Source organism: Muntiacus reevesi, chromosome 6, assembly GCF_963930625.1.
Source record: "Muntiacus reevesi chromosome 6, mMunRee1.1, whole genome shotgun sequence".
NCBI lineage: Eukaryota > Metazoa > Chordata > Mammalia > Artiodactyla > Cervidae > Muntiacus > Muntiacus reevesi.
In genome coordinates, this window is record NC_089254.1 from 110903101 (window position 1) to 110915443 (window position 12343).

General features: G+C 46.2%; 1 protein-coding gene across 2 annotated transcripts in view; it reads left to right on the forward strand.

Moving 5' to 3' along the window:
• RBM33 (RNA binding motif protein 33) overlaps nucleotides 1-12343 on the forward strand; it is a 109390-nt gene that overhangs the window by 69143 nt on the left and 27904 nt on the right. For both annotated transcript variants that reach the window (XM_065939565.1, XM_065939566.1), the window contains 5 exons: nucleotides 4051-4183; nucleotides 4569-4912; nucleotides 6121-6393; nucleotides 7811-8098; nucleotides 11403-12038. In XM_065939565.1, coding sequence (XP_065795637.1) covers nucleotides 4051-4183; nucleotides 4569-4912; nucleotides 6121-6393; nucleotides 7811-8098; nucleotides 11403-12038 — 1674 coding nt within the window. The remainder of the gene's footprint in view (nucleotides 1-4050; nucleotides 4184-4568; nucleotides 4913-6120; nucleotides 6394-7810; nucleotides 8099-11402; nucleotides 12039-12343) is intronic.

Below are 12343 nucleotides of genomic sequence, written 5' to 3' on the forward strand. Positions count from 1 at the left end.
CCATGCGTGATGCGGCTTTCCAGTGATTCATCCGAAACAGCACTGAGGGGGTGAGTGGAAATAGCCTCACAGGACTGTCTCTGTTTGTCAGAGAATGCTTTTTACTCTTCCCGTTCTTCTTTCTGATACTCTCTGTCCTCTTTTGTCAACTCACTAGCATAACAGTGACTGATAGAGCTAATGAGTTGCGAGTCCTGAAGTGTGCTAACTGTAGTTCAGATCGAAAGCTTGTCAGTAAATCAGTAGTGTAATAGTTCCAACTGCTGTTGTAGTTCAGCATATTGTTCCTATTTTTTATGTGACGACTGGCCAAACTCAGTAACAGAATGAGAATGAAAATTTCTAACAAGTAGACTGCTGCTAAAAGTTAGCCTTGAGCACATGATTCATGGCAGAAAATTCTCTGGATGGAGGTGCAGCTGAGGAGGAATCCCGAGGGGTGGGAGGATGGGAGAGTATCCCGGGCAGTGGGAGGGCTGGCCAGGAGCAGGGAAGCTGTGAGGGACGCTGCTGGGCCGGTCAAGAGAAGGTGGAAGCTTAGAGGGGGTCTGACGAGGCGTGTATAGAGCTCCAGCCAGCAGTGCTGGGGCGTCTGTGGGGACGCGAGCCTGGGGGCCTGCCTTGGCCCAGGTGCACACAGTGTCTCCTGGAACAGTGCGGCCCCAGGACAGACCATTGGCAGGAGAATGAAGGAGGGACAGGGAAAAGGAAGTTTCTGAACCAGGGGCTTATGACAGGGCTCACATTTTGGCTTAAACAGAAGCACAGAGTGAACGTTTTCCTGAAGAAATCAGGTTGTGGACGTTTGTACAGAATGCGATGGTTTCCAGAATCTGTTTTCCATAAAAATTATAAACTGTGATTTTCATGTCTGTGTTGGGAAAGTGTCATTTTTAGAATCCCCAGATTCAGTCATTTTGATGACTTATATGCGTTGAAACTTCCCCTAAAAAATAAAATAGAATGGTGTCACGTGATTGGATTTCCTTGGCTGTGAAGCAGGGCACGTCCCTCCCCCTCACCATGCATTGGTGAGCTCAGGCGGGCAGGGCTCCGCACGGGGCCCGACGGGCTGTGCGGGAGCTGGGGCAGTGAGGCCGTGGCCCTCACGTCCGGTCCCCACCCGGCCTGCCTGCGAAGCAGGTGCTCACGTTGTCGGCTTCACAGAGTGACTTGACCCCGTGCGGATCTCTGTGGCCGATCCCTGCGTCCGCCGCCGCTGCACGGCGGGAGTGTGCTGGGAGTGCTGGGAAGGGGGGGGGGGCGGGTTCCTCTCTCCCTCTTGTGACGGCGCCCAGACGCGAGCCTTGGTGCTGACTCCGGTGGGCCTCACTTGGTGCCCAGTTCTCCCACCACGCGCCCTCGGGGCTGTGAGACCAGCTGGGGAGGCAGGGCATTGACCCCAGGTCCCAGTGACAGCCCCAGGAAGCCCCCCGGGTCCAGCCCAGGCATCTCAGGCCCCCTTCTCAGCACACGGGTGGGCCGGCCCGAGTGAGGGCCTTTCCTGGCACAGCAGAGCCCCTGCCAACGATGGCACTTCCACACCCACGTGGCTTTCCTGAAGGCCTCTCGTGGTGCTGTCTGCCCCGCCAGACCTGCATCCACGCAGACGCTGCCCTGGTGACCTGACGCAGGCCACACACACCGGCTTATACCTGACCCCAGCTCAGTTATCTGAAGGGAGCTAACATTTCTTAGGATGCTGTAAAGGTTGAAAATGTTTTTTACTTGTCTTCAGGTGTGTGTTAATGTGTTACTATTTGTAAGCTAAAACCTCATGAAAAGTGCATTTGTTTCATTTTTATAAGGCTTTAAATTTTAGTGATTTCTTTTACGTTTTACACCCAGTACCTTGTTTTATGCTGTGGTATAGTTAATGTCTCTTATCTGTCCCTTCTGTGTTGGCCTCTTGGAAACTCTGTCTTGGTGTTCCCTCTTCCAGAGGAGGGACAGGCAGGTATACTCCATAATAGCTTGAGGAAGCAAGGTGTATAGTAGAACCCGGGTTTTACTTAGGTGAGCATTGGTAATTTCTGTATCATGTTGCACAGATTGGAGGCAGCAGGACCAGTCAAACCTTGCCATGAAACAGAGGGCAGACAATTTTAAATGTTATTTTCTGGGCCACTCCAAGAAAAATGATTTAAGCATTTAAAAAAAATGATTGGACCTTGATTGCTAATATGTTATCACCCAGAAAGTTTTTAAATACATTTACATGTGAGGAAGAAGGTCTGTAAAACTACAGACAGGATATTAGTGTTGTATTTCATAAATACTTTATTAATAATTGTTCTTTTTAAGTTGCTTGACAAAATATCCATGTAAATGCATCACTACATATTTCATTGACTGCACACAAAAATACAAGTTGTTTTAAAATGGGGAAAGAGTGGCAGTGGAAGACAAGAAGGCAAGTCCATCGCAATTCCTAGTGCAGATTTAATCAGTATCAGTGTGGGATAGCTGTTGCTGTTAGAAATAGGCTTTTCTAGCATATTACTGCATTAGTGCAAAATAGTAAATATTGAAGAGCACCCCTATCACAGCATCATGTCAGTGAAGTTTCAAATTAGCATTGTGGCAAAAATATATGCTTTTATTAAGGGTACAAAGATGTGATGATTTAGTCTGAGTTCATACGGTTATGTATTCTCAGTTATAAATCTGACATTTGTCTGTTCCTGATAGATATTGCTTCAGTTGTATCTTAATTGATGCCTTTATCTAGAGTGAGAAGTGATGTTCCCTTATGTCAGATGTCAAACATTGTAAGGTGAGAATGTCCTAAATTTCACCCACATAGACACAGATTACAAGAATTTCATCTTTGTGACTTTCTGACCACATGTCTCTGTGTCTTTTTATGAAGTAATGTTTGTGTCTAAATAAAATTTTGTTGATGTCATATAGCCAATGGTCTTACAGGTTTGTGATGGTGTTCGTTTGGCATTATCCTTAAAACACTATGGATAGAGCAGTTGTTTAAAGAGAGAAGGAAAGCAAGTGTAGTTTGCAAAAGTGTTTTCAACATTGTAATATAATGCCACATTTAGAAAGACTAGCTAGTTGTATTAGTAATAAAAGGACAGGAAAATCATTAGAATTTCAAGTTTATGGGAAATGTGATTTTTTTTTAAAATTGAGAAATAATGAAGTGCTATTAAGTGAAAATTATTTTGATGATAGTATATATAATTAATGATTTTCTGGAAAAATAAGGAAAAAATGTGGGGCTTTCTTAAGTAAATGTAGTTTTTTAAAACTCTCCATAAATACTTGAAAAACCAACTGAAAAATGACTTTTTAAGAATCGAGATATAGTTGACTTACAATATTAGTTCTGGGTGTATAATATAGTGATTCAAAATTTTTATAGATGATATTTCACTTAAAGTTATTATAAAATACTGGCTGAAAAAGAAGTAATTTTAGTTTTTGTTTTTTTTGGTAGAGTTCTACTAGTAACATGTTGTTGTCGAAAAATGGTAATCTGCCAGAGTTTAGAATTATTTAGCCAGTGGAATCTGACTGTAGTATTTCTTTTGTAGTAATGTGGTTTCTTAAACATTTTCACTTTTTCTGTTTCATCAGATTTTTGTTACAGTACACATTCAGTTTCTTTTTCTTTTGAAGTAATAGCTGTGGCTTATGGTTGTGTCAGAAAGGTAGCAAAGAATAGCACATTTGAGAAGATAAATGTCAGGAACGCTGGAAGTAGACATTTAGTCTTTTAGATTATTGGGCAAGAAGGTCAATAATTGTGTGGATTTTAGTAAGCTTAAAAATAATATTCTGCTGGTTCTGTAGTACTGTGCAAACATTGAATTAATTTTTAGGTGTTGCATTTTGATGGTTGACTGTTTAATTATGGCAGAGATATACAGAATGCACCTATTTTGTAATATGAGGTTATGCATATAGATGGGGATGGGGCTGCAGGAGATCAGTTACTTGATGTTTTCAGAGGAAAACTGAAAACACATAGACCTTTCTGAACATTACTGTTTATTTCCCTGCCTTCCATCCTGTTTTCCCGTTGTTCTTTAGGGCCCTCCAGAGTTCCCGCAGCACACGCCTGGCCCCGTCCCCAACAACTTCAGCCAGCCCCCTCGGCTTCCTCTTCAGGACCAGTGGAGGGCCCCGCCCCCGCCCCAGGAGCGAGACCCTTTCTTCTTGGGAGGTAAAGGAAGGTGTGGAGGACAGGAGCAGAGCCATGTGGGGCTATGTGCCTGACTGTGTTTATGCTTTAAACCCTGCTCAGCTCCCGGTCGGGGATTTGTTAAGTGTCAGGTGCTTGTACCATAGCCCTGCCTGTCATTTCAGATGCTAAAATTGGACATTAGTGGTATCTGAAATGTGAAGATCGCACATGAAGGAGGACATCATCTGTAGAAAATAACTAAGGAAGCAATTCTAGAAACACATAAGCAAAATACAGAATTCTTTTCAGACACTCGCCCCCAGTCCCCACTGGTTAACTTTTGTCCTTAGTAGGACAGTAAAAAGCTGATGTCTGCAGAGTGTTCTGTGTAACTAGAGGTAATTAATGTTGCAACTCCCCTCAGTTTCAGGTGAGCCGAGGTTCCCGAGCCATCTCTTCCTGGAGCAGCGAAGCCCCCCGCCACCGCCACCTCCCCCCACGCTCCTCAGCAGCGGTCACCCTGTGCCCACGCCCAGCCCCTTGCCCTTCACCCAGCCTGGCCCAGCGTTCAGTCAGCAGGGCCAGCAGCCCGTGTTCCCCAGGGAGAGGCCCGTGAGGCCGGCCCTCCAGCCACCGGGGCCGGCGGGGCTCCTGCACTTCAGCCAGCCGGGGTCCGCAGCCACGAGGCCCTTCATCCCTCCTCGCCAGCCCTTCCTGCCGGGCCCCGGGCAGCCCTTCCTGCCCACCCACTCGCAGCCCAGTCTGCAGGTGAGTGATTTGTGTTTCAGAGTCCGAAGGACAAGCTCCACATTTTCATTCTAGTCTGCTGAGATGTGGAGAGTGTTTAAAGAACAAGGGTGTTAAACTTAATGTATTCTTGATTAAGACAGATTTCTTAATATTGCTTATTTTCTTAACCATAGGAAAAATGGAGGTAGTGATTGTCATTTTGGGGGGAAATGAAAAAATTCAGTATTAAGATTTTGTAAAGGATGTTCTATATACTACTGATAAAATTAGGACATGTTTTGATAATACCTTCGCTCATCACTGCGAGATTCTCAGAAGGTTAACAGGAAGTCAGCTTCTTTGTCAGATCATGTTCCTGCAGTGTGTAGTGGCGAGAAACCGGTTGCTGCTGCCTCGTTATTTGAGAGATTTGAGTGCCCTCTGCTGGTGGGTTTTTCATCAGCTGCTGGAGTCTGCTCTTACCCAGAATGTTTCATCTCATATTTTAAGTTTACTGTTAAGGTGTGTAATGATGATATGCTTGAACCAATTATATAGAAACCACATAGAATATGTACCTAAAACAAAAACAGGTAAATGGTTATTTCTTAAGATGTTAAAGTAAGATGAGATTTTTCTTCCTAAATTATTTTATTAAAAAAATATAATTTGGGAATTCCTTGGTGGACCAGTGATTAGGACTCCTCTGTTTTACCGCCACAGGCATGGATTCACTTTGGTTCCACCATCTAGAAACAGTTACCCCTGACGTTGGGGTGACACATTTCTCAGTCTTCTGGTGCTTGCATCCTCGTGATGCTTTCCCCAGTTAGCCCCTTATTGCCGTCTCTCGTGGTGGTTGGAGTATCTTTCACTACTGCACAGGCTGACATTACCTTGCTGGTCCTAGCTCGGGCACTCGTTGATTGCTTTCATACTTGGGTGTTAGGAAGAGTGTTGCCGAGAACATCCTTGAGGCTGTGTTTCCTTCCTTCTTAGTTGTTTCCTTAGGATACATTCCTGGAATTTCAGGATTTGAGGGTTTAGAGCAAATGTAAAATGCCAAATAGTAGCTTTTGGCTTATTACTGCCTTTAAGGTATCATTCACCTTCATCAACCAATCTAAAATGAAATTTTAGTGCCACTTGAAGTTCCTTCTGGTGTTGGGGTTTTTAGGGAAGTGGCTGCACTGGAAGGTGAATAGTTCACGGGTGGTAAACTGTCCTCTCTCTCTTTTGCCTGGAAGGGGCCGCTGCACCCCCCACTGCCCCCGCCACACCAGCCGCAGCCGCAGCCGCAGCAGCAGCCCCCGCTCCAGCCCCCGCTGCAGCCCCCGCTGCAGCCGCCCCCCCCGCACCAGCCTCCGCACCAGCCGCAGCAGCACCACCATCACCTCTCCGTGCCGCCCCCGCCGCTGATGCCCGTGGCCCAGCCCCAGTTCAGGCCTCACATGCCGGCGGCCCAGCCTCAGCCCAGCAGCAGCCGGATGCAGTGCCCCCAGCGCCCGGGGCTGCGGCATGTAAGTGTCCCGTGTCCTCAGCCGGCTCCGGGGACACCTGTTCTGGCACAGGACTTCGGTGTATCTGCCTGTTTCTGTGGTGATAGATGAGGTTATTGATTGACACATAACTTTAGAAAATATTCTTGGGTGATAGTCATCCTACCTTTGCCAGTGGTTTATTACTTGGTACCAAGATTATCTCTAACTCCTTGGGCAACTAATGCAGATGTAAGTGAATTCAGAAAGAATTTATTGAATATCTTTTGTTGTTAGGCGTTACTCTAGTTCCTGGCAATAGAGTAGTGCATAAAAGAGACACATTTCCTGCCTTTGTGGAGCTTAATCGTGGGGGAGAGCCACACTGATTCAAGGGCTGTCAGCAGATGCGTGGCTTGTCGGGCATTGAAAGAGGCTAGAAGATGCGTGTTGCTTTGAAATTCAAAGATTAGTCATCATTACTATCTTGTCCCCCATTAGATGCGCGCATGCTAAGTCACTTTAGTCATGTCGGACTCTCTGTGACCCCGTGGACTGTAGCCCAGCAGGCTCCTCTGTCCATGAGATTTTCCAGGCAAGAACACTGGAGCGGGTTGCCGTTTGCTTCTCCAGGGGATCTTCCCCACTCAGGGATCGGACCCAGCTTGCTTCCATTGAAGGTGGATTCTTTACTGTCTGAACCGCCAGGGAAGCAACCCTGTGTTTTTCTTTGAGTAACATTGAGACTGAAGTGATATGAGAAATGGAAAGAATTTCTAGATCTGGAAAGAGGGTGCTTTGTCACCTGGACTTCACCTTACAGGGTTAATGGCAGACGATGCCCCCAGCCTTGTGCTGTGCCCCCTGGGGCACTCCCTCCCTGGCCTCTCAGAGATCGCAGGATCCTCCAAGTGTAGGGTCCGTTGCGAATCCGGAGAATGAACATGACTGACACGTGTCCTCTCTGATGAAACCTTTGGGCCTCTTTCTCCTCCAAAGTGTAGTTTTTTAGGGCACTAGCTTAATGCTTTGTTCCTTGTTCTACCTGGAATTTGGGGGCCTGTTGACCGTGGGGGTCCACAGTACTGGCACCGTGGTCAGTACTGGGGTGCCAGTGACCCAGCTGACTCCTCATGCAGGAGGGTCCTTGTTGCTCTGTTGATTCTGTTAAAACTGTCCCAGTCCTGTAAGGCACCTGCTGCAGTCATCTGGTGTAATGTCCATAAAGAGGAAGCTGTCCGCCTGCTGGCATGATGCCTTTCCCAGCCCCAGGACTTAGCTGTAGGGTATGCTGCTACATAGAGCAAGAGACATTTATGTAGGAGGAAAATGTTTACCAGTGGGACAGTGTCTGCCTCCCAAAAGAGAAGTCACTTACTCAGTCAGAATTAATCTAATGTGCCCAGTTTCTTCTCCTGAGTTTCCAGTTGTAATTACAATTTCTTTCTTCTTGTGACAGAACACTACTTCCCAGAATGTAACCAAGCGACCAATGCAGCAAATGCAGCCAACTGCTCCAAGAAATAGTAATTTGCGTGAATTACCGATCGCGCCGTCTCACGTTATAGAGATGAGTACCAGTCGCTGCTCCTCCACACCTGCGGCTCAAGTGAAACCTATCATGAGCACGTCTCCGCCCTCGAGGCCCGGGGTGGGGCCCAGGAACTCGCAGGGGAAGACTGAAGGGAGAGTCAAGCCACTTAGCCCCGTGGGTCAGCCTAAAGAGGAAGCAAAGACAGAACCAGAGGTGAGGCTTTTTCTTTTTCTTTTTAATTAAAAAAAATATTTGGTCTCAAACAGGGAGATCTTATAATCAACCTGTACTTCTTAGGTAAAAGGTAAGTACTTCTAACCTGCTTAGAACACACTTAGCATCCAGTGTGTTCTTCCCAGAATCTTCCCACTTTGTTTTCACCGGCTCCTCCTTGTAACCTAACCACCATATTCATAGAAGATAGTTTCCTTCTCACTGGCCCTGTCTTAGATTGTGTTTATATATTTATATAGTTGCAGTTCTATGTTGCAGAATCCTTGTATATCAGGAATCTTAGCAGACTACTTCTCTAAAAGGCCCAGATGATAAATATTTCGGGCTTTACAGTCCGGATGGTCGCTCAGAATGGCTCAGCTCTGCAGGTTTAGCACAGAAGCGGTTGTAGACAGCTCCTACATGGATGGGCACGGCTGTGTGCTGTGAGCTCTCTGTGTGAAGAGTCCGGTGCTGAGCCGAGTGTGGCTCATGGCCTGAGTTAGCTGACCCCTGACACACACTCTTCCGTTCCTGTGACTTGTTCTGCTTTTACACTGTGAACTACCAGAACGTAGGACCAGTTTTACTTTGGACCTTTAGGTAAGTTGGGGGTGGGCGTATTTTGTTTGGAATTGTCTATTTTATTGCTGACTCCAAAGTAGGTATAAATATGTAAGAATAAATAAAAATGCAAGTCAGTATTCTGTGTGATTTCAAATTGAGATGTTATTTGATACAGTTTTGACTGCTTGGTTGTGCTTTGCTTAGAGGCAGCTCAGTATTAATGCAGTATTAGTCACGAAGCTTAAAATTTTTAGAAAATTTCTTCACGTTAGTAAAAATTTATTAGCTTACTCCTCGGACGAGCCCCTTCTGTCCATTGGTCTCCTGTCCAGGTGTTGAGTGCGCTTGTCTAGTGCTTCCCTGCAGTTGGGGTCCCCTTTGGGCTCCCCCTAGAGTTACAGACACGGAGGCTGGGCGCTGTCTCCCCCAGTGCGGTGCAGCTCTCACAAAGCCTGGGTGTTCAGTGCAGTGCAGGCCAGGGCGCACCCCCGAACAGCCCGCTGCCTGCTAGCTCTCGTGTCCCGCACCGTTGTGCGCGTGGGTCAGAGACGCGGCAGAAGACCTGTGTGTGAAAGTCATGCTAGTCCTGTAGTGTTAGAATGTGAGAAACAAGTACTGTGCAGTAACTTAATGTATAAAAGAGTAGTGGCACAAAGAGTTTCCTCAGGTAAGAACGTAAGCAGGTCGTGTCTTATTAGATTGTCTTCTAATAAGTTACTGTAGCAGCTGTTAAGGTAACACTTCTAAATCAGAAGTGTAAGTAATAACGGTAAAAATATTGAGTTAACACTTAAAAACATCTGATTAGAACAAGGGTGACATTATGGTTTTAAAATCAATATATGAAAGAATAATGTAGATTTACAAAGTGGACTGGGATAATTTAGAAATCTTTGCTAACAGTTTTTATCTTGCTTTTAGTTTATGTAGGTAGTTCCTAACTCATGTATAAACGGATCTGGCTCAGAAAAGTGAGGTCACGTACACTTTTATAATGACAGTGGCTAAAATGAGAAGAGTGGCTTTTTAGGCATAGTGTTGGCCACATCTGTCCGTCCCTTCCATAGTAGTTGGTTCAAGCAGGCTTCTGAAGACGTCTTCTCTAGAGGAAAACGGGCACTTTGTGCATGAAATGGAACTTGCAGGTGGCCACAGTATAAGTGGAGTGGAACCAGGAGTACAGTTTTTTGTGTGTTTTTGTTTTTGTTTTTTTTTTCTTTGTAAAGTCTTTTATTTATTTTGCTTAGGTAAATGTGAAATGTGATTTCTCTTATATTCACTCAGTTGATAATGACATAATAAAGGACAGGTCTATTTTGAAATATTTCTACCTCTATTCTTGAACATACTTTAACTGTTGTTCGATTCCGTGGGGAAAAACCCGCGCGGTTGTTCGCTCCCTGCCTCTGAAACAGTGGCGCTCTGCTCCTGTTACTGCTGACCCAGAACGGCCTGGCTCTTGGGCTTCGTGAACCTCTGGTTTCCTCTCTTCCCCTAGTGTCACTTCCAGCTCCATGTAGCCCTTATCTAGCTTCAGATTTGCTGTTTGACGTTAGATGACTGAGTTGTCAGAGCTGCTCCTGAGATGCAGGGAGTGAGGCCCTGGCTCTGTGTCTTGTAGGTCCAGTGCGTGGGCCCTGGGGCGCCAGGCAACTCTTCAGCGATGTTTTAGTCTTACGGTGGTGGTTTAGTTGCTAAGTCGTGTCTGATTCTTGCAGCCCCATGGAACTGTAGCCTGCCAGGCTCCTCTGTCCATGGGATTCTCCAAGCAAGAACACTGGAGTGGGTTGCTATTCCCTTTTCCAGGAGATCTTCCCAACCCAGGGATCAAACCCGGGTCTCTTGCAGTGCAGGCAAATTCTTTACCGAGTGAGCTATGAGGGAAGCTTTGGTCTCTTAATTCCAAACTCGTAAGGTTTATTTGTTAACAGTGAATTCTGGGTAGATTAAACCCTATTACATTCTCTTGGAAAGGATCTGTGAGTGATGATATCTATGATTTTTTGAAAGAAAATTATTATAATTTTAAACATGCTTAACTTCTAATAAAGTTTCCTCTCTGAATGCCTTTTTTTTTTTTTTTAAATTATTGGACTTTATAAAGATTCTTTTGATAGAATGGTTTGAGGCTGGCATATTAAAGGCATCCCTTATATACCATTAATATTCCAATACTGCAGTTGGCAGCATTTTGATTCTGAGGAGAGTGCATGAGTTCAAGGTCAGAGAGATTGACTTGGCTGTTCATTATAAGCAATTATTCTGTGACAAATGAGTTTGAGATCAGACTGAAAATTCTGTACAAAAAATCAATAGTTCTAATCAGGCCCTTTCAGGTCATTTACACCCCACCTTTTGTTGGTTCGTCAGAGAAGAGCCAGATAAAGCCTGTGTGACAGCAGGGCCTCCCTGCTGTTGCAGTTTCCATTTCAAACATATTTTGATATCATAAATGAATAATTTAATTGATTTAAAGTTGTAAATGAGTGGAAATTTACATTATTTCATTTTTAATATTCTGATAAGATTTTCCAAATTAGCTTTAGCTGTGTAAATTTCTTTTCCCTCCTCCGGGGAAGGAGTTCCACTTAAAGTCTATAGGCAGATTTGAATGGTTTCTTTCAGATCCTGAATTAAAGTGTTTTTAGAAAGTGCCTTTTCTTAAGTTTGTTGAAACAGACTGGAACTGTAGCTTGCCTTGTACTCCAGAGTAAAGCACGCGTGTTTCTGGTTGCAGTCTCCTGATGAAGATGAGGAGACGCGGCTGTACCGCCTGAAGATAGAGGAGCAGAAGCGCCTGCGAGAGGAGATCCTGAAGCAGAAAGAGCTGCGGCGGCAGCAGCAGGCGGGCGCCCGGAAGAAGGAGCTGCTCGAGAGGCTGGCCCAGCAGCAGCAGCTCTGCGCCCCGCCCGCCCCCACCGCACCCACCGAGCAGACGCCCGCCCTGCCGCCCGCCAACGGTAACCCGCTGCTCCCCTTCCCGGGGCCTCCGGTCAGACCCAACGTGAAAAACAGACTCCTGGTGAAAAACCAGGATGCGGCCGTTGCAAACGTTCCACCCAAAGCATCGGGGTTTGTGCCGTCTGGTGCTCACACACAGTATCCAGGACAACAGATGAAACCACTGAAACACTTGAGACAGGCCAGAACCATACCTCAGAGTCCAGCTCAGCACAAAGTCCTGCAGGTAAAGCCCGCCGACGGGGAGGGCCCGCCGCCCCCCTCGCAGACCGCTCGAGCCGCATCCCTCCAGGGCCGGCCCCCGGAGGCCAAGCCTGGCACCAAAAGGACTGTCATGCACCGGGCCAACAGCGGCGGTGGAGATGGGCCGCACGTCAGCTCCAAGGTCAGGGTGATTAAGTTGTCAGGCGGGGTAAGTTGACGAGGTCACCAGGGCCTCTTGGACTCTGTGTTTCTCTGAGTGTGTCCCAGCTCCCAGAGAGTCTGTGAAGGGGAGGTCAGGTCACCCTCTGCAGTCCCATGGGCAGCCCTTGTCCCCTGAAGTGCTGTGGGAGGGTCCTTGAGATGCTGCTTCCCGCTGAGACCCCTGCTTCAGATCTCTTGAATCTTAGTGGAAAATCAGTGTGACAATTCCTAAAGTCCTGATTTAGGAGTTTTGTAGAATTTTTAATCTCTTTTTGTAGATACTTTATAGTATAATCCTCAATTTTGTTTTAA